At 43.2% G+C, this 22,506-nt stretch overlaps 2 protein-coding genes across 2 annotated transcripts in view; one reads left to right on the plus strand and one right to left on the minus strand.

Moving 5' to 3' along the window:
* Positions 1–13,408, plus strand: part of HDHD2 (haloacid dehalogenase like hydrolase domain containing 2) — a 35,574-nt gene extending 22,166 nt beyond the window's left edge. Inside the window, exons 5-7 of the mRNA XM_077777594.1 lie at positions 5,955–6,171; positions 8,374–8,437; positions 12,491–13,408. Coding sequence (XP_077633720.1) covers positions 5,955–6,171; positions 8,374–8,437; positions 12,491–12,594 — 385 coding nt within the window. The 3' untranslated portion in view covers positions 12,595–13,408. The remainder of the gene's footprint in view (positions 1–5,954; positions 6,172–8,373; positions 8,438–12,490) is intronic.
* A 3,493-nt stretch (positions 13,409–16,901) lies between these two features.
* KATNAL2 (katanin catalytic subunit A1 like 2) overlaps positions 16,902–22,506 on the minus strand; it is a 67,632-nt gene continuing 62,027 nt past the window's right edge. The window contains exons 14-16 of the mRNA XM_077777685.1: positions 18,989–19,151; positions 18,052–18,154; positions 16,902–17,542 (exon numbers count right to left, since the gene is read on the minus strand). Of these exons, the coding sequence (XP_077633811.1) occupies positions 17,403–17,542; positions 18,052–18,154; positions 18,989–19,151 (406 nt within the window). The 3' untranslated portion in view covers positions 16,902–17,402. The remainder of the gene's footprint in view (positions 17,543–18,051; positions 18,155–18,988; positions 19,152–22,506) is intronic.

Raw genomic sequence — 22,506 nt, forward strand, 5'->3', positions numbered from 1 at the left:
AGTCCAGACTATAAAAGTAAAACAGTTTGGAGGTGAGAAATTGTTTGAGACTTATGAACTTGAGTTATGTAAACCATTTCATTATATATATGCAAGAGGACAACTTCATAATGCTAGTTTGAAAGTAAGAATACAGAATTGAGTGGAATATCAGTCACTAACTACACTTACTGTTTAATCAATTGGGGAGATTCTTTGATGGTCAAGACAGTTCTTGCTACTCCAATTAAAAGCTTCAGGTGAGTAAATCACATGAATATATTACTAATTTTTTAAATTTGATATATAACAAGCATAGTAACGTCTACAGATTGTCAGTATACAACTCAATAAAATTTTACACATAGAGCTGTGTAACCTCCACTCAGAGCCAGAGCATTTACAGCCCCTAGAAGGCTTCTTTCGCAGTCAACACTACCTCTTCCTTAAGGTGGCCACCATGATTTTGGTCAGTATTGCCAGTTCTTGATCTTCATAGGAATGAAATCAAATAATTGTAGCATATTTATTGGTTTTTGAGATTACCCAGCTTGTTGCATGTAGCAATACTTAGTTTTGTTTTTTCTTTTCTTTTTTTTTTATTGTTGTTGTTATTGCTGTACAATAGTCTATTGTGTGGGTATTCAACAATTTATTTATTTATTCTACCATTAATGACATTTAGATCATTTCTAGTTTCGGCTGTTATGACTAAAGCTGCTACACACATTCTTCTGCATGCCTTTTGGGCAACATATGTGCCTATTTCTCTCAGGTCTGTTATCTAGGAATGAAATTACTGGGTAATAGGATAAGTACTTGTTTAGATTTAGTAAATATTGCTGAAAGTTTTCCAAAACGATCGTACCAGGTCATAGGTTCCCACTAGCTATCAGTGAGAGTTCTACTTGCTCCTGTTCTCATCAGTGTCTTTCTAGTCTACGTCATTGGAGCTGTTCTGTTTGGTGTGGGTAGTGGTATCTTACTGAGTTTCAGTTTGTATTTCGCATATGAGTAATGTTTTCATATACTTATTGGCCATTGGATAGCTTTTGTGATGTGCCCATTCAAATCTTTTGCCTTTTCTGACTGGATTGTGTTTTTCTCATGGATTTTTAGGAGCTCTTTCTACAAGTCTTTGGTTGGATATATGTACTGCACCTACCTTAACCCCTGTCTGTGGTTGCCTCTGTTAGTAGTATGAGAATACTACATAGAGAATACTAATCATATGAGGACACGACGTTCTTAAGTTTGATGGAGTCCAATTTGTCAATATTTTCTTCTGTTCTGCTTAAGAAATCTTTGCCTACTACACAGTAGTAGTAATGAAGTAATGAAGATATTTTCCTGAGGTTTTTTTCTACCAGCTCTACTATTATACTTTAATCAAATAGATCTAGGGTCTATTTTAATTAATTTTTGTGAATTATGTGAGGTAAAAGTTCACTTTTTTCCATACAGATATCCAGTTGTTTCAGCAACATTTATTGCAAAGACCCATTCTTTCTATTCTAGAATAGCAGTGGTGCTTTTGGTCCTTTTGACATAAATTAAGTGACTTTGGCTGTGTGGCTCTGTTTCTAGATTCTCTTTCTATTGTCCCATACTGTCTCAATATTCTGGCTTTCTAATAAGTCTTAATATCCAGTAGTGTACATTCTTCAACTTTAACCTTTTTAAAGATTATCTTGGCCATTCTACATCTTTTGAATTTCCAGATAAAGTTTGGAATTAGCTTGTCAATTTCCACAAAAAAAGCCCACTGGGAGTGTGATTGGACTCTCTTAAATCAATGAACTGGGGTAGAATTTACAGTGATGTCTGAATAATGATGTCTCTTCAAGTCTATGATGATGGAATGTATCTCTACTTACTTAGGTTTTATTTTTATACTTTTCCAGCAGTGTTTTTGCAGTTTTTAGAGTATGGGCCTTAGATGTTTTGTTAAATTAATCCTTGTATTTCTTGTTTTTTGAGGCTGTTATAAATAGCATTTTATTAAATTTCATTTTTAAGTGGTGTTGCTAATACACAGAAGTATAATTGAGGGTTTTTTTTTTTATGTTAACCTTGTATTTACTGATCCTACATTTACTTGCTAAGAAAATAAGTTATTTGGAGAGTCTTTTGGATTGGATTTTCTACATAGACAATTGTGTCACCTACAAATAATGAGAGTATTACTTCTTCCTTACCAATCTTTATATTATTATTTCTTTTTTTGCTTTATTCCCCAACTGCAGAACTAAACAGAAGTGGTGACAATAGGTAGCCTACTATGAATGAGACAGTTTCTGTGGCAGTATGACATGGAGATACTGTGAAGGTTTCCGTTAATTGTTAATGAGCTTTCCTTTGATACATTTCATGATTCACTGTTGTTTTAATTTGAGCTTTTGGTAGTTTGTGTTTCTCGGGTCGGTCAGTTGGGTCAGGATTTTGGCGATCGTCAGTGGTTCTCAACCAGGGACAGACACATTTGCTTCCCAGGGGACATTTGGCAATATCTGGAGACATTTTTGGTCGTCACAACCGGGTGTGAGCTGTGCTACTGACATCTAGCTGGTAGAGGCCAGAGATGCCACTAAATGTCCTACAGGTGTATAGGACGGCCCCACAACAGCATTTTTCAGTCCAAGATGTTAGTAGTGCTGAGACTGAAAAGCCCTGATCTACTTCAGCCTCTTCATTTGAAAAGAAACTGAGGCCCACAAACATGAAGTGATTGGCTGTTACCTATTTTAAATAGCATAGATACCACACTTCCTGTATTTATGAAGAAAAATAATTGCCATTATTGTCAGACAGATGCTGTGAAAAGGTTTGCATGTGTCATCTCTGTTCCCCTAGAAGGTAGCACTATTCCTTATGTTAAATCAGGACACTCGGATGTACGGGGCTTCATCTATTAATTTATTCAGTAGCCATTTAGTGAGAGGTGCCAAGGTTTGTGTGTGTGTGTGTGTTTTGGAAGTAAGGGGTACCATGATGAGTAAAACTGATGGGCATGGTGGAAATTGTATTCTGTTCTAGTGAGGAAGACAGACCAGTCACAGTTGAGTAAGGATTATAAACTCTGGGAAGTGATACAAGGGACAAAGGGTGATGAGAGAAGAGAGTGGAGGCAAGGAGGAAGTCCACTTTCCATATGGAGGTTGGAAATGCTTCCTTGTTGTGCTCACATTGAAGCTGAGACCTGGCGAATGAGCAGAAGATAGCCATGTGAAAGTATGGGGAACTGTTTCAGGAGGCGGGAACACTGGGTGTATGGGCTGAAACACAACAGAGTGACAGTTTTTTAAGAAGTGAGAAAAGACGATTGTGTCTGGTGTACAACCATGGATAGGGAAGGTGACTTAAGACTGGAGATGTAGGGGCGCCTGGGTGGCTCAGTTGGTTAAGCGTCTGACTTTGGCTCAGGTCATGATCTCACGGGTCGTGGGTTCGAGCCCCGTGTCAGGCTCTGTGCTGACAGCTCAGAGCCTGGAGCCTGCTTCAGATTCTGTGTCTCCCTCTCCCTCTGCCCCTCCCCTGCTCACTCTGTCTCTCTCTCTCTCAGAAATAAATTTAAAAAACATTAAAAAAAAAAAAAGGCTGGAGATGTAGATGGGAGGTCACACAAGGCAGGGCCTTAGGCTGTGGTGAGGACTTTGGATTTTATACTGTTTGCAGTGAGAAGTTGTTGAGGGCTTCTGAGTGTAGAAGGGATGTGATCTCATCTGTACTTTTTTTTTTTTTTTAAGTTTATTTTGAGAGAGAGAAAGAGAGGGTACGAGAGAGCACATGTGGGTAGGGGAGAGGTGGGTGGGGGAAGAGAGAACAAGAGAGAGAGAGAGGATTCCCAAGCAGGCTCTGCACTGTAGTGCAGAGTCCAATGTAGGGCTTGAACACGCAAACCACAAGACCATGACCTGACCCAAAATCAAGAGTAGGACGCTTAACTGACTGAGCCACCCAGGCGCCCCTACGGCCACAGATTTTTAAATCAGGCCTTCCTTATGCCTTTTTCTCCTTGTGTTTTGAACCTCAATAATTTTATAGTTAGATATAGACAGAAAATTCTGATTTCCTGCTGATGCATTCCTTGGGGTAACAAAATTAACCAACCCTTTGTTCCCCTGTCTAGAAAGTATACATGTATTGGGGTGTCTATTTTTGATATTTTTTAAAATGTTTAACTATAAAGATCTTTTCATCTGTGTCCTAGAAAACATTTACCTCTCAGTCCATCCTGAATTTGCCTGGGATCTTCATGATTCGGTAAAGCTCATGTGATGCAGGGAAGGGCGATAGAAGGAGGAAGCACTTCCTTGAGAGGTGCCTGTCTTCTCCAGCCCGGTAGAGGACCAGTTCCCATTCAGAGACATGTGGAGGAGCCCAGTTTCAGCCCTTCCAGGGAAGGCACTAAATTACTGCCTGGGAATTAAGTACACACATCAATCAAGCTGATAAGTCTTATCCCCAGTTAATATATAATAAAATATTAACAAAGCTAAATCAAATGAGTTTCTAGTTTAGCTATATAAGTAGAAAGCAATTTTGAGGTCTGTTGCATAAAGAATTCCAGTTCCGTGGTAGAGAAGCAAATAAATGGGATTGGGGGTGGGATGACAAGCGGGGATAGATAAATTACCCATTATTATCTCGCTATCAGCAGTGTTTCTTTAAGGCCGACATAGTGGCCTTATCAGATTTCCTAACCGTTGGATTTCAAGATCAGCTTTAAGAAGTAAATTTCTATTAATACTTAGTGAATACATTTAGAGGATCTATCCTGTGCTGTGAACAATTCATAGTAACTAAAAATAAGGTCCTGTAATAGTCCAGTATTGGTTTTTACATAATAAAATATTTAATCATAAATGTCTGAATTCTGCATCTCCCACAGGAAGGCATTTCTGTGCCCACTGACAAGAATAATTTAGCAGTTTCATAGTTGAGCGCTTAATTACTCATAATTGTGAAGGGTAAGATGTGATGAATTCCTCCTCGATGGACATACTAAATATTTTAACTAAGGAGATGACTTAAAGTAAATTAAGCTAGTGAGATCATTTATTACATTGGTTAAAAGCAGTTGAAGAACTAGATCATGCCCCGCATTCCATTAGATGAGATTACGTGCGTGGCTGTCTCTGCTGTGTCCCTGACTGCAGGCCACACCGTGGGGATGGGTGACGGGTGTTTGGGGAAGGGGGGTTGAGAGGGCAGTACAAAGAGGTTGGTGTGGTTTCTTGGATTGTTTTGCCTGAGCCACTAATGGGACTCCTTAGCTATATGTAGAGTTTGGTTCTCAAACGACTGGGAACACTCTGCCCTTTTGGTTGGCCTGAGTGCATTTGTCCTAAATCAGGACAAAGGAAGGAACTTGGCACTTGTTGGCGTGTTCTTCAGGGAAGGTGACCTGATTTGCAGAGTAATGTCCCAAGCAGTCAGAGGTAGAATGAAGATGTAAAGGTACAAGCAGAAAGTCCTTGTAAAGCGCTCCCTAAATTTCTGAATTAGAAAGAAACTTACATTTTGGAGTAAAGAGAAATCCAGATATTTCCGGAACGTGTCAGCGCAGCCACAGTTGTGTTGGGTTGGAAGAGGCTCGAGAGCCTCCTGCTTACCGTCAGGGAAGGTTGAAACAACTTGTCTCATTAAGTTAAGCTTCTTCCCTCCAGTGTCTTACTTAGCTTTACTTCTCTTCATTCTCTTTCCCTGGTGATTTGGGTAAAGTGTCTGAAACCACTAAAGGTAAAAGGTTGAAGCAATCCCAAATTTAATAATCTATCACCTTTCTTGTGCATATCTGAGTGTAATTCCCAGCAGTTCTCAGCGAGTTATTTAGAAGACAGCAAGTCATTAAAAGTTAATAAGAAACTATTTGTTTCTGTGAGTGTGAATAAAACCACTTTGTGAGTCTGATATTCTTTTCCAGTCATAAAAGCCTCGCTTTTAGCCAGTTTCCATTTTCTCTGTCTCCCTAGGTTACTCCTGGATGGGGCTCCTCTGATTGCAATCCACAAGGCCAGGTATTACAAGAGGAAAGATGGCCTGGCCCTGGGGCCTGGACCCTTCGTAACGGCTCTGGAGTATGCCACAGACACCCAAGCCACAGTAGTGGGAAAACCAGAGAAAACGTTCTTTTTGGAAGCTTTGCGGGGTACTGGCTGTGAACCTGAGGAGGCCGTGATGATAGGAGATGTAAGTGGAAAAGGCCAGATAGTGTCCTGAGCTTACCCATCGTTCTGGGAAGACCCATCTCTGAAGCACTGCTTTGAAACCCATGCAGACTCCGTTACTCCTGTTAGCAGCTGGTAGTAAGTGGGTACCTACCTATAAACAGGCTTGTCCATAGATGCATAGTGATATTTTTCTAAAGAATTGAAATGTTGATTATTTCTGACATACTTCTTTCTATGTCTTTTTGAAGAAAACTACTACACAAATTTCAGTTTCTTTGAATATTATGCAGAGAACAACGTATAGCTAAAGAATTCTACCATTATTGATTTTTTGCCCCTAGTATATGCTTTATGGAAGAGCTTTCCAGTCAGTGTGCCACAAATAGCTATGGATATTGATTGCCTCAGCCCTCTGATTGGTAGGGCTGACCCTGGATGATCGTAGGCTTTAGCCAGTGACCTCTGGCCGAGAGCACCTCGTCAGTTTTCTCCAGTATCCTGGGAAAACATTATTTTCTCTGTGTGCTATGAGGGGGAAAGAGCTAGAAAGCACATCGGCTTGTGGCATGTAGGTGACAAGGATATATTTCAATTTTAAGTAAACGCATTAGGGGCTAGAAGGGACCCTCGAGGTTGTCTGTTCCAAATCCCCTCATCTGATACACCGGGACACTGAAGCGCAGAGGTGAAGCCCCATGCCTACACTCCACAGCGAATTAGCGGCCCCGCCAGAGGCAGAACTCCAGGCTCTGGACTTCTTCCAAAACAAACTACGGTCCCTGGCTTTCTTGACTTGTGATGAGGCAGGTGTATCATGGTCCTTCTCATTTCCTCTTCCACTTCCTTATTCACTCACCTGACCCCGAAGAGGGTGGTCATTAAACTTGATGCTGCTTTGAGAAAACATCTTTTCAGCCATATCTTTTCCTCTTGGCACACTGGTAGCTGACTTTACTAGGCAGATGTGTGTTTGAAGATGTGAAGATGTCAGAATTCTTTATGCCGGGAGTTTCCGGTATTGGGATAGGGTGGGAGATGGCAAGGGCATGTGAGGGCAGTTCAGCAGTGTGGACAGTTTTCTGTTCCCTGAGAGATGGTGGGTTTTCCCTCCCTTTCCTTGCCCACTTTCCCCACTTCCCTTCTGCCTTCTCTTCCTCTCCTTCATTCCTGCCACTTCACTGTGGCAAGTTTAGATGCAATGGAAGATTTTAAGTTAGACCTTGAATGGAGATTTTGACATTCCAGAACTTGTTTCCAAGGTCTGTTATTGAATATTAATTATTTTTGAGAAAAAACTTTTCTTCAGGCATGGTCTCAATGAGTCCTGTCTGTCTATAAAGTCCCATAAAGACATGAGATGGCAAGATTGATATTTCTTGGTATTTCTTCTCGGCCTTGGGTTTTTATTACCTGATGTTTATCCTCATAGTCAGCCAAGCATATTCATTCCTATCTTGGGTAAGAATTGGAAAGAGAGCTCCATTTTCTAACTGATCTGTTAGCCCCAACGGTGGAGATAACAGAGAATCTCAGTATTCTGGTTTGGTTTGAATCCGCCTGGGAGGGACAACTGGCTGGAAGGTAAGGATAGTGCGCTACATGGGCAGCGGGAAAGCTGTCTCCTGAATCTCGTCCATTCATTGTCTGCAGGTGCATCGTTTGCCTTCAGAGCCACCACATGGATAGAGTGCTTTTTCCTATGATCTGTTTTAAGAGGAGACAGATGTCCATGTGGAAAACATGAACTATATGGGGCGCCTGCGTGGCTCAGGTGGTTAAGCATCTGACTGTCTATTTCAGGTCAGGTCATGATGTCACAGCTCATGGTATCGAGCCCGACATCGGGCTCTGGGCTGACAGTGCAGAGCCTGCTTGGGATTCTCTCTCTCCCTCTCTCTGCCCCTTCCCCTGCTTATGCTAGCTGCCTCAAAATAAACTTAAAAAAAAAAAAAAGAAAAGAAAACACAAACTATAGATGTGCTCTTTGTTGTTTGGTCACTAGAATTACTGTGTGTGTTGTACACATTGCACCTCTGCAACACTTCCCTTTCCAAAAGGCGTGCTTCCTCAGATGGTTCCATGTGGATTTCCCCCTTTTCCTTCTTGTATTTGAAGGAGAAAGATGCTGTCACAGTTGGCCATCCCAGCCTAATCAATCAGTCAATTGGTAGGGTTTTGTTGTCGAGACAATGAACTAAATGCTTTCTTTCTGCTCTTCTAGGATTGCCGGGATGATGTTGGTGGGGCTCAGAATGTCGGCATGCTGGGTATCCTGGTAAAAACTGGTATGTATCTTTTGCATAAGCCTTCTCTAAAACAGATGGTAAAATACACTTGTTTAACGAACAATCTTTGCAGACCTGACAAAGCCCACTGGGCACTTTAATTCTCTTTCTGTCACAAAGCAAACATAAAATGGGCTTTGGATCTCAGGGGAAAAAGACAGTGTGGGAGGGTCCATGCTGCACAAAATTTGGAAGATCAGAAAGAGTGGAGAGGTCATTTTACAGCTTCCCCAGAGATAACTATCATGCCAGGTGACAGTTAGCGCTTGTATGATTTTCTGGGTTTACAAATCACCACATTGGAACAGACCAGAGACCATTGATTGTGACGCTCTATGAAGGTATCTTTGTTGTTGTTGTTGCCAGCTAGAAGATGATAAAGTTGGTCTCCTGAGGAACTGGTGGGCCAAGCGATCTGATACTTTATGTTAATGTTTGCATTTTTTAAAAATCACAAAAAAATTTTTATTTTTCATTTAACTGTTTCAGGGATTATTTTCCCTATACCGAAATTAGAAATGCTGTTTATGGTCCCTCAAAGTAAGTTTAAGGCAAAGCAGCACCTTAATGGGGAGGACTCAGCTAACACAGAATTATGAGTACAGTGGTCCCACTCCATGTCCTGAGCCCTGGCCGCAGTCCGCACTGACTAGCCATGCAGGCGCATCTGCCTGGTATCGCATGATGGTCGTGAAACTATTTCACGGAAGAGCTGCAACTTGGAAATTTTTTAGGAAAAGTACATTTCCTCCTGACTGACATTTCTTCAAGGAAGTGTGGCAGCAGAAAAAATATATTTTAAATTTAAAACTAGAAGCAAGAAAACCTAGCTACAGCACCTATGGAATAAGCACCATTTGTCTGGGCCCCACGTGAACGAAGAACAGGCTGTCCCAGGGCTGGAGGGAGTCGTCGGGGCCTGGCAGGGGGTGGCACCAGTCACTCCAGCGTTCACATTTCTCAGTCAAAATGATCAGCACCGTCCCAGGAACTTTACTGCCCTTTGATGAAGCAAAACAGGTGGTATCAAGATCAAGTCCAGAAGAGTCCTCACACTCATGATCCCTCCCTGTATCTTAATCTTCACATTCCTGCCAGTTACGGTTTTATTTTCTGGTCACTGAGGAAGTCTTCAGATAACTATATTTCCTCTTGTGTATTAGTCCTGTGAACATTTTGTTTCTTTAGCTCTCATAATTAAGGATTTACACGAAGTATCAAAACTGTCTCCCACCAGGGGCTCATAGGCCCCACTCCCCCGTCCCCTGGCTGGCCTCTGTACCTTCTCCCTTCTTTTCTGACTGCCAGTTGGTGGTGATCGGCCTGTCAGAGTGGCACCAAATTAGTCTTAGAGAAGCCGGCAGTGTAACATGATCAGACTGGAAATGCATAACCAGTAAAGGAGCTGAGTCTAGTGCAGGGAAACGGGCTCGTTTACAGTGTTCATCTCTGGTCAGAAAAAAGTCCCCAGTGAGTTGTAAAAGCAGACAAAATAGCTGGCTCCCTTGATAAACTTGAACCCTGTGCATTTGAACAACCAGTAGGCCTCCCAGTGTTGAAAATTATGTGAAAATTATTAGATGTTAATCGATTCGATTAGCAGGGCTTCTTGTGGATAGTCTTGAGCAGTTTTGTTTCCCAGTGAGTAGCACGTGGTAGGTCAGGATACGTTTGCCCAGCGGTGTGTTACTAAAGGTCTGTGACTGGTCCTACCCAAAATATATTTGTTTAGCATGTAAACAATCACCTAGAAAAGATAGGGCCACTCTTTATCTAACATCATCAAAATGGCTTCCTGTATTCTCCCTCCATTCATCATTTATCCACCCAGGAAAGCAGCGAGTGCCACAGTGAATGCGGCAGGCATGAGTGACGGTGGCCTGCTTCATGCACTCAGCCCACATTATTGAGCACCTGCTGTATGCCAGACACAACTTGAGGTGCTGGAACTATCACACCTATGTAAGCCACTGTGTCCATTCATACTTTGTAGACACCCCCATTGCAGGGCCAGACCGCAGAAGCATTCTGCAAGCCCTTCTCTCCATGGCTAAGAAACTTGACTTTTGCATAATCACCCTTAGCCACTGGATCCAGGAAGCAGTTGCTGTGAACAGAAGTTTGTCATTGACTCATGTTTGAGACCAAGTAGAAACATGGCAAGAGTTTATACTTCATGGAATTTAAGCTTGAGAAAAAAGCTAGCAGCAGGGTTTTCTGTGTGGCCCGTGCTGTGGACAAGTGCCTTGAGGAAGCTAAGGTGTGTGAGGTAGATCTTCGTTACCTCGGTACGTTTGATGCTGGCTCTGTTCTGTAGGAATTTACAGTAAGACAGGGCAGGAAGCATCTTCACAGTGCAGAGGTGCAGAACAGGGGCCCTTTAGGCTTTGTGTTTGCTGGGCAAAGCCTCTTGAAGAGGTCGTTGTAGAAAATGGCAGGAATTGGGGCGCCTGGGTGGCTTAGTCAGTTAAGCGTCCGACTTTCGCTTAGGTCATGGTCTCGCGGTTCGTGGGTTCGAGCCCCGCATCGGGCTCTGTGCTGACTGCCAGCTCAGAGCCTGGAGCCTATTTCAGAGTCTGTATCTCCCTCTCTCTCTGACCCTCCCCTGCTCACGCTGTCTCTCTCTTTCCTAGAAATAAATAAAAAAAATTTAAAAAAAAAGTGGCAGGAATTGTAGAAAACGGTGGGTCTGTTGTTAGGGGAGCTGGATTTAGGCAGAGAATGCTGGGAAATGTGGAAGGTTGAATGGCAGAGACCACAGAAAAAGGGATGAGAGAGCAAAGCGAAGGGGGGAGTGTGGCGGCAACAAGGCAGCTCTGTGTGGCCGCAGGACACTCGGCCTTGTTCCCCAGGGCCGCAGCTGAAGCAGTGTTCTGCTTTTCCTTCCTCCCTTCCTTTTCATTTTTAAGGAAAAACACTGTGGCATGCTCACCGCGTGCTGGGGCTGGTCGCTGTGCTCAGTGCGGGGAATGAACACACTGGGGGGTGTAACAGACGTGGCCCCTGCGTCAGAGAACCCAGTGTTAGGTGTGAGACAGACGTTAAACAGATCAATGTATACTGATAGCTTGTTACACATATTGTGGAGGCAAGGAACAGGGTGCCAGGAGCGAGAACAACAGAGGGGAGCTCTAACTGGCATGGGAATATGGCATTTGACCTGAAGTATGAGGGAGGCAGTCGGTGAGAAGAATGTTCCAAGCAGAGGGGATGGCAGGTGTGAAGGTCCTCAAAGAGCCAGGTTCAGTCTAGGACTGCAGTCTTGTGAAAGCAGCACATGCTAAGGTCAGAGGGATGCCGGGGCCACATGACAAAGGGCCTGGTGGGCAGCAGTAGGGATTTGGATTCTTTCTGAAGGGCATTGGGACCCACTAAAGGTGTTTAAAGAGGGATCGTGCAGTATCTGGTTGACATTTGTCAAAGTTCTCTGTGACCACTGTGTGGAAGGGCTCCTCTCTGTGGAAGGCTGTTCAGTTGTGTGTCCTGCATTCCAGAGCCCGGGGAGACGTAGGAAGTGTACTTGCCCTGTGGTGCCCTGCTTGGCAGACCATCCTGCCTGGCCCAGGCCTGTGCACATCTGTCACTTTCTGTCCCCACCCCTAGGCATTCATTTGTTAGGCTCACAGGGTCCCTGTGTGGCAGCACCACATGCTGTTTCCAGTCACCCTTGGGAGCTGACAAGGTCTGCCCTGTGGTGTCCTGGCTTTCATTGAAAAGCACGGATTTTATCACCATTCCTTTCTTTAGGGCTAATGGGGAAGAAAATGATTTTATCAGCTGTGGAGAGCTGAAGAAAACCTTAGCTGCCAGGTGACCCTGGCCCTGTGATTGTCCATTGTGAACGACCAGAGTCCTGGGAAAATGTTGGATGTGATATTTCTTTGAATCGCCTCATTGCATCTAATTTTGCAGTGGGAGATGCTTTGGGAGATGTGGAGCCCGATTCTGCAGTACCTGCCAGGGTGGTCCCGTGGTGGCCCGGGTGCTTGTGGGATGTGATAAATGTGGCATCCTAACAGTCACCTTTGCTCTCTGGCTTTATTTTCATTTCAGGGAAATATCGAGCAGCAGATGAAGAAAAAATTAATCCACCTCCTTACTTAACTTGTGAGAGCTTCCCTCATGCTGTGGACCACATCCTGCAGCATCTACTGTGATCCTTTATGCGAATCAGAAGCAACTGGAAACAAGGCTTTTCGTTGTCTGGAATGAATCCCTCCCTGACTCCATGCCCACACAGATAGACACGGACCAACCCTCCTCTATTGTGCATTAATTAGAAAGAAAGGTATTGAATTGCAGCCAACCACTTCGCCTTGCCTATCCCTTTTGTTTTATTTTGAAAAAGAAGATGAGACCCAGAGACAGGGAAAGTGGAGATTTTATGTCATTCCGTTTAAAATATTCATCAGGTTAGGCCGGGCTGGGAGGGGGGACCTCCTGCAAGGAATCGCCTTCTCTGCTGTCTCCTCACTGGCACATTGGGAGGGGGGAGTGTTCAGATTGTGAATACAGTTGAGTGGCATTTTCTAAATTATAAAATAACGTGTCGAAAAGTACATCGGGCTGTAGTTTTAACATTGAGTTCAACTGTGAAATCCATCACCAGTGCCAAGTGGAGTACAAGTCAGAAGAAGCAAAAGAAATTGTCCTTTAACCCAAGTGATCAAGTGAATTTGCTTTAACGGATGTTGAAAACTAGATTATCTACTGTATTATTCCCAGCACGGGTGACTTCTTTTTCTCTTCATTAGCCAGAGATGACTAATTTAAATTTAGAACCTGATTTTAATTTAAAATAATATTTCCATTAATAACCTATTCATTGCAGATACCTATTATACTGTGTAACAGTTGTTTTGGAAATTTTATGTATAATTAAAACTATCAGTATTTTACAGATGTTTTAATTAGACATTGTTATTAACAGGAACAGTGCAGAAACTAAAATCAAGCCTTTAATGTCTTACAGACCATGCATTTTTGAAGTTAGTGTCCACCAGGGTCCTATTAACTGTACATTTGCAAGATTTCATTATTTTTGCCTCTGACACTATGGGAAAAATCTTTTAGAAGCTATTGGGACAGATTCAAGCTTTTACGTACTTGGTTACTACAGCTGTAAAATGAAATCTCGTCTTGTAGCATGGATTATTCTTTTCATGTTAAGCCCACCAAAATGAAGGGGACTAAGTAGGTAATGATTTTCCTAACGCATTTGCATACTGTGATAATCCTGGGCCTTCTCAATTGTTTTACAGGGCTCTTGGGCATTGAATTATTAGCATGTAATTGTACATCATTGTGGTGTTCACCTTATTGAAGTACACACTGATGTTAATGAGTTTTGGGCTTTGATGCTTGTTTAGAGATCAGCTTGGTCTTGGATGGGAAGGAGCAAATCTAAATAAATGGCAGCTCCCTCTCCTTTCGGTGGTTTGGTGATCACTCTTCTTGTTTTTGCAGATGACTTGACCTAGTACTTCAATGTCCTCGAGTGCAAAGGACACGTGCTAGGCCTGCCACCCCAGATCGGAAGCATGAGTGGAATGGCCAGGAGCGTAGGTTCAGGGGCCTAGCCAGCAGTTAGCTAGGTCTGTGTCTGTGGGCAAGTCACCTAGACTCTCATGCCCCCTTTCCTTGTCTGTGAAATGGAGACCATGCCAGCACCCACCACTTAGGCTTGTTGTGAGGGTTAAATGCATGACCGGCATATTAAGTATTGAGAGTAGAATCAGGCAAATGCTGAGTGCTGTGTGGTTTTGACTCAGGTGTAGCAGGACTGTCCATGCTGAATAATCTGGTAAGGGTTGATAGAATTCACCTCTATAGTTGGTGCAGTGGGGAAAGTTTTCCCGAGGATTAAAAAAGAGAGAGAGACATTCTACTCCATCTAAACCCCCACGCGTAGAGACACAGAGAGAGCAGCTCAGCATGCAGGTGGAGCGTGCTGCCCAGAGCCTGAGGTGTGCACTCCATTCAACCTCGGCCTGGTCCCTGGGTCCCTGGGTCCCTGGGTCAGCAACTCGTTGGCCCAGGCACCATCAAGTGTTTGCTGGTTGCTTTGTGCTTAAGTGCCATGCTAAGAAATAAGCGAGTATATAAGACAAGGATTTTGCCCTGAGGAGCCTTACTAGTGGAGAAGCCAGGGAGAATGTCCAAGCCCTTATTCGTACTCCAGTGGCCCTCCTCTGTGAGGTCTGCCTGACTGCAGGTGGAATGAGGCATTCTCTCCTCCTTGCCCTGCTAGCACTTGTTAGATTATATGTTGGTCCTCACATGGCCCTTCCCACCAGACAGAACTGTGTCTCATTCTTTACTGTGTCTCCTGCAACACAGGCATTCAGATGGTTCCTGAGCCCGGTACAAACTAGCTGTAAATATTATAGGAGTTACATGTGGGAGCATATAGCTATGAGTAGAGAGGAGAATATAAGTTTCATTTTAGACTCATTGCCCATAGGGGAGGTCCCATTAGACACTTGGAAATAATGGATCTGATGCTCTAGAGACAGGTTAGAGCTAAAGCAAAGCAGCAGACATCACTGATGGGTCAGGAATCAAACAGAGTGACAGATATGGATAAGACCACGTGAGCCCCCAGCCAAGAGTAATGGCTTCCTTTCTCCATTCCAGTTTGGGATCAGTGGTTGTTCATGTGGGATGGAACTGAATTCCTTGGGCACCTACAGTAAAGAATTTTTAAAACTGCACTCATCTATTTCACTAAAATACTCTGCCTTAAACAGCAGACTCCCTTTTTCATATTAGCAGTTGCTTGCATAAAGCCATGTTTGCATTATCAGATTCCTTTGACAGAAGTCATAAAAACTCTTCTTCAGCATAAATGCATAGGAGTTTTGCTGACCTTCTGTTATGCCAGCCATCAAGGCCTACTACCCCAAAGCATGCTGTCTTTAAGGGACAGCCAGACAGAGGCATCAGAGCACCAGAAATCATTTATCATTTACATTAGGTGTTAAAATCAAACAATTTTGAATACCTTACTTTTGTCAATGCTTACTCTCATGTCGTACATATCTCAACTCCTGTTTCACTGGCTAGTGTGCCTGAGAAAACCAAATTACTTAATGCCACTGTGGATTAAGTACAAAGGAAGACAAAGCAGAATGTAGCTCCTAATTCCTAAGATGCGTGTCTTGTAGTTGGGAAACAGAAGCATATAAAAATTTATTGAAATTTCCAAAGGGCTGTGACAAGTTCAAGATATGTTATAGAAGTCCTCTCATAGAAGAGGTCATGTACAGTGAGCTAAGTGCTTTGGAACAGTAATCAGCGCCCATTTTAAAGAACATTTTGTTGATTCAATAGCAGTGAAAAAAGTACCACAACCATGGGGCTAACACAATAAAACCTATACACAACTACTTAATACAGTAGATCTATGGCTAAGTGGTAAAGGAGAAGAGGGAGGGAGTGATTTTAGATAAAGTAGAGCCCATCTGGGAAGGCTCCTGATGGTGACCCGAACGAAATGTGGGGACAAGGCCTGAATTCTAAAGGCAGATAGTTAACCTTAGTTGCTGACCTCTGGAGATCAGGGGATCTTAAATGCAGATCGATTACCACTGGTTTTCCTAGGAAGACTGGAAGATGTGGCAAGGTTAGGTCCAAATTTCTAGGTTCAGTGAGAGCTGCTCCATTGCTGGATCATTCAGGTAGTCTCACCCTCTCTGTTAGTTCCCACCTCTTCCTTATCTTACTCCCAGGTACGTTGTAGTTGGGAAGAGGGGTGGCATCACTTAGTGGCAGCTGTAGGAGTTGAAACCAGATGCCTCAGATTGCGAGGTTCTGAGGGAGATGCCTCCAACCATTTACACCCCCCTAATGAGATGTGGAGAAGTCCAAGAGCAGGGGAGACTCAGCACGAATGTTCTAGAATCTCAGGTTCTCCATCCTAAGCTTTGGATCCACTGAGGATCTGTGGCAATGGAAAGAGAAGGGCAGAGTACGTGGGATGTGAAATGTGAGGAGTCAAAACATGTTAATTATTAGGGGCCAGAACTCAGGACACTCAGACTGGTAGCGAGTGGTCTCGGTGTGCAGTCACCGTCAGCTATTAGCTCTAGGCTCAAAATGCTCCTCTCCTAAAATGAATCAGTGACTTCTCTGGGTGGGAACTAGTCTGGTAGGGGTTTGTTGCTGATAAAACTGGTTGGGGTTAGGGGCACCTGGGTGGCTCAGTAGGTTGAGTGTGCAACTCTTGATTTCTGCTCTGGTCATGATCTCATGGTTCATGAGCTGGAGCCCCACATTGGGCATTGGGCTCCGTCCTCAGCTCAGAGACTGCTTGGGATTCTCTCTCCCTCTCTCTCTTTGCACCTCCCCTGCACACCGCATTTGCATGCCTGTACTCTCTCTCTCTCACTCTCAAAATAAATAAATGAATGAATAAATAAATAAATATATTTTTTTAAAAAAACCGGCTGGGGTCAGAGTTAGGGAGAGCTGATGAGATTCAGGATGTCAGAGGAAACAGACTCTACACTTGCTTCCCTGCGCCCATTCTTAACCACCCTTGATCCCATCAGCTGGTCAGCTGGGTCTGTCAAGCTTAGCTTCTCATTGGCTCCCCAGCTCAGAGCCGCTCTGTACATTCCAACACAACTTCCCAAACTACATCTTTGTCTTCAAAATGAAAATACCAATTCGCAAACAAGGAACACTGTAAGAAATTGTGCAGAGTCCATTTGTGAGAGAAGTCTCCACTACATGACTAATAGCAAATACACCTGTAATTGAAATCTTTAACATATTGCTGGCATCAGTCATGAAAAATTGACAAAAATATCTCTTATTTCCAAAATAGTGCAGTTGTCCAAACTAACTCAGTCTTCAAGAATAACTTTTTCTCTTCCAATCATTTCATTCTTCTCCTGCTTACACTAATAAATCAGGAGGCCTCTGTGGTTGTCTTTGTGGCCAAGTCAGGATAAATGTGATTTTATACAGACTCGAACTCACTTTGCCAGGCTGAGTATCTCTGTGTCAGATTCTTTGCTGAAGGCTTGGTGTGAGCCAGCACATCTAAGAAGTCGGCAGTGGTCACAGTATCCAGCCGGATTCCAGGTAAATTGCCGCTCTCTGGATAAAAACACAGCAGTAACAGCACGTTTGACCTCACAGTGATCACTGCTCTTGAAATGCTAATAGACCTTTTTTCAAGACAATGCATAAATGCAGCATGCTTAATGGTTAGTGCAGCAAAAGGCAAGACTCAAGAGAGCTGGGGCAGAAATTCTTTAATGTGAGACTCAGCCCCTGAAGCCCAGATAAAAAATAGGACTTAAATGTATCATTATCAAAGTAGTGTTTAATAGTTACATAGTACTGCAAATGGATCCAGCCCAACATCACAGTGTGCAAAAGAAATAAAAGCCCGAGCCCTAAGGGGCATGTCATCTGGGGCAAAGTTGATCCAAAACAACATCAGAGGAGAAAGGAGTTGAGCACAGGAAGGACAGTTTGAGCAAGGAATGTTTGCCGGTGCCAAGAGCCACCAAGGACAGGAGCAAGGCTCCATCTGCTGGTGAAAGTTGGATTTTTAAACAACTTTTTCTCCCAGATCACCTTTGCCGTGATCCCAACCATACCTGAGTGGTGATTTTCAAGTGCGCTGAAGATCTTCCTCATAGGCCGCATAGCTGCTTCTCTGCAGACCAGCTTAATGTCTGAGCCCGAGTAGCCCTCAGTCTCCTGAAACAGCCGCAAACCAGCCGTTGGTCAGCAGGCAGAACACTGGTGGTGATTACATTCAATAGGCAAGATCAGTATCAGAGCCCCTGTTTTTGAATCTGTATCTGTCCCCTATGAACATGCCCAGAGATGCCCAGATCTCTATACCTGGAGGGAGAGAAGCTGTTTATACGTGGATAACCTGAGAAACTGGGTAGAAAACACCTTCCTAACACCATCCAAATACATGCTCTAAGGACTACCCCGCCCATGGTAGGCTCATAGGGCCCTTGTGCTCAAATCCAACATGATCAATTTGGTAGACACTTCTGTTCTGGTAAATAAGATCATACCTGCCTTTGAGGAACCTCAGAGGACATCATGTTCAAGTGTCCACTCAGAGGAGCAGTGATATCAGTGACAGTGGGGGCAACAGACATGTGCCCCCATTTCCATTTGTAAAAGTTTTCTGTTTCTTCATCACAGCACTCCTTTGCAGCATACTTGTTACCCATTTTGCAGACAAAGAAACAGGCTTAGAGAGTAAGTGGTTTCCCTGAGGCCAGCCAGCTAATAAGGGGCAATATCAGGATATGACCGTTGATTCTCGGAGTTGAAACCCTATGTTATTCCATGACATCACACTGTTTCTCTCTGCTTGAATGTTTCCAAGGGACAAAGAGCTTACTCTTTCATGAACGAGAGGTCCATTGCATTTCTTGGCCAGCTTGGGTCTTTTCTAAGTGACTCAAGGAATGTGCCCCACACAGCTCACAAGAAGACCCTGCCCAGATTTGTGTGGTGGCTCATGTGGCAGCTGCTTGGCCTACAGATCCTCCCTTCAGGGCAGCTTACCTGGCTCAGCACGCCATACTCCAGCTCCGCGCGCAGCTCCAGGGCTCTGCTCTTGCTCACGGGGGGCAGCCAGTGATGGATCATGGCCTGCCTGGCCTCGCGGCTGGGGAGACCAACCAGAATCCTTTTCTCCAGGCGGCGTAACATGGCATAGTCCAGCTCCCTGACATCATGTGGGAAACACAAGAACCGGTTGGAGCATTCAATTCACTTTATTTACTTTTTAATTTTAGAGAGAGTGCACATGACCAGGGGAGAGGGGCAGAGAGAGAGAATCCCAAGCAGGCCCCTAGTGTGTGGAGCCCTATGCGGGGCTCAATCCCATGATTCTGGGTTCATGATCTGAGCCTAGATCAAGAGTTGAACGCTTAACCGGCTGATCCACCAAGGAGCGCCTCAACTCACTTCTTAAGCAACTATATTGTAAGAATAATGGAGCATTGTAGGAAGCAATTCTGCATTTTAGCTGTTACTCTACATCTATACCTGAATGGATAAGACAATTACTTCATGTTGTTTGGGAGAAAGAATTGGTTAAAAAAAGAAAATACATCCCTGAAACACCTCATGTAAAGGGGATAATTTTAGATGACTTAATTTGGGGGGAAAATCCAACTAACAACATGAGTATTCCCATTGTAGTTGTACCATGAATTATTCAGTCTGATCCTGCCAGTGCATTATTACTCCTGACAATAACTTGGGCACTCTGGGAAGTACATTAATTCTTCCCAAACTCTCCTACATTCTGGAGCAAATGACTGTCTCACTCCATTGCTCCACTGAACTCAAAGAACAGATGCTCCTTTCAGGGCGCTCAAGACAAATATGGCCCTTTGAGTTCCTTACGCCTGCTCCTCCCAAAACACCATCAGGCCAGGTTTATGCAATTTTGCATCTGCAGGCCATTTCCCTAAACATTTTTTAAAAAGTTTATTTGGGGAGAGAGAGAGAGAGAGAGAGAGAGAGGATCGCAAGCAGGCTCCGCACTATTAGCACAGGGCCCAGTGTGGGCTCAATCTCATGAACCATGAGCCTGAGGCCTAAATCAAGAGTCAGATGCCAACTGACTGAGTCACGCAGGTGCCCTGCCCTAAACTTATTAATATAAAATTTCCAAACAAATAGAAAAGTGGAATAAAACTGGGTATCCATATACCTTCCATCTTGATTCAATAACATTTAGCATTTTGCCATATCTGCTTCATAGCTATTTATACAGTCAAGTTATTTCAAAGTAAATTACATCATGGTCCCCACCCCTAAATGCGTTAGCATGCTTTTTCCCCAATAAGGACATTTTTTTCACATAGCTACAGTACCGTTATGATACCCAACAGAATTGACACTGATTGCATAATATGTCTAGTGCTCATTCCATATTCAGATCTCTCCAGCGATCCCCAAAATATCTTCTAGAGCTTTTCCAACCAAAATCCAGTCAAGGATTATGCATTACATATGGTTCTCTCTCTTAAATCTCCTCTAATCTAAACCATGCTCCTTGCCCTTGCTTTGGACCTTGCCTGGACCAGGATGAGGCTAATTGTAGAATCTCCCACATTCTGGACTCTGCTGATGTTTTCCTCATCATATCGTGTAACTGGTTCCTCTATTCCTTGTCTTCAAAGATGGAATTTAGGTCTGAAAGCTTAATTAGAATCAGGGTAATGATTTTTGGCTAGTATATTTCACAGAGGTTACGGTGTTCATATTCATTACATTGGGATCCACATGTTGGTGTGTCTCACTATCAGTGATGTGGTGTTTCATTACTGGGATCACCTGGTAACCACAGATGGCTCCAATGTAAAGTAAACATCTCTCCACAAGTAGTAAGAACTCTATGTACAATGCTTTGGCACCAGGTGAATACCGTTTTCCCCATCCCTTTCCAACTAGTGGTTTTAGCATCTACTAATGATCTTTGAATTGGTTATTTCATAAGAGTGGTGCAAAATAATGACCTAAATTTTTTTTTTCATTCCAAATGAATTATTTGGCACTATTATGTAAAGCTGAGCTTTCCCTCATTAGCTGGGCCTCTTTGGCTACCTTGAACCATCCCCAATAACACATCATCTTGAATGTGAGTTTGTGAACTCTTTAATGTTAACCTGACAGGTTCCTAGAATTGAGGGAAATATCTGTTTGATTTCCTAGGTATAGAAAATAGGGAAAGCCTGCATGTTGGTCTGGTTTATCCATTAATAAAGAGTTGCAGTGAAGGCGTCATCGCCAGATATTTCTCATTCATAAAACCACAGAATTTCAGTTTCAATTCTTCCCATTCTTCTTACCTTCATTGTGAATCTCTGACCTTTTAAATTGAAAAATGAACACATCCTTTTAGGGAGCATATGTGAATCCTAACTTGTGGTGACTAGATTTCTTTAAAGATTCTGTCTGTCTCTACCTGTGATTCCTCCAGTCCTGAGCTGAGAATCTATAGTCTGGGAGTGCTCTACCATCAGTAACAATTTCCTATTTCTTGTTTGTATTCGCTTTGTGTTTTATCAGCCTCACTCTGTTGAAATTCATTTTATGTCAGAAACTCAGCCCCTCTCCCCCGACCCCCCACCCTACAGCCATTCCGTCTCTCAAGGCCAACATTTCTATTTAAGGCACAGGGTCGAGAAAACTTTGCAAAACTCTAGGAAATTGTGTTTTTGCATTTGAGATATTAATATAGGCTGTTGCTTCAGTCATAGTTACTAAGAGGCGGGCACTGGCTTCAGCGTTGTACAGATATTAACTCTTTAGACTCTCACAACCCTATGAGGTAGGTATTATTTAAAAAAATTTTTTTAACGAGTATTTATTTTTGAGAGACAGAGACAAAGCGTGAGCAGGGGAGGGGCAGAGAGAGAGACACACACAGAATCTGAAGGAGGCTCCAGGCTCTGAGCTGTCAGCACAGAGCCTGACATGGGGCTCGAACCCCCAAACTGCGAGATCATGACCTTGAGCCAAAATCGGACGCTTAACTGACAGCCACCCAGGCACCCAGTAGGTACTATTTTTATATCCATTTTAAGATGAGGAGACTGAGGAACAGAGGTTGAGTAGCTTTGCTTCAGGTCAGAAAGCTAATGAATGGTGGCAGCGGATTTGAACCCAAACAGTGAGACTCTGGAGCCTGTACCTCAAGGACTTTCTGATGTAACTGCAAGTCGCCTGCGAGCTCATGTCACAGTGAAATTTCAGAACCCTGGGAACAGAGAGAGGAGTATAAAAGTTTCCAGGGAGAAAAAACAGGGTCTGAATAAAGGATAAGTAATAAGACTTCTCATCAGCAATGTGAGATAGTAAAGGAAAATAGAGCAGCTAACTAACTAGAATTTAAATAAAAATTTGGAAAAATTTTCAATAAAAAGTGTTTCTAAAAAAAATTGAGCAATGTCTTCAAACTTCTGAAGAAAAATACTTTCCAATGTAGAAGTCTGTATCTTGATCAAACAATTCAGTTAGAGGATAGAATAAAGATATTTTCAACACTAAAAGTGTTTAAAAGCCTA

Source organism: Crocuta crocuta, unplaced genomic scaffold (assembly GCF_008692635.1).
Source record: "Crocuta crocuta isolate KB4526 unplaced genomic scaffold, BGI_CrCroc_1.0 scaffold36, whole genome shotgun sequence".
In the NCBI taxonomy this organism is placed as follows: domain Eukaryota; kingdom Metazoa; phylum Chordata; class Mammalia; order Carnivora; family Hyaenidae; genus Crocuta; species Crocuta crocuta.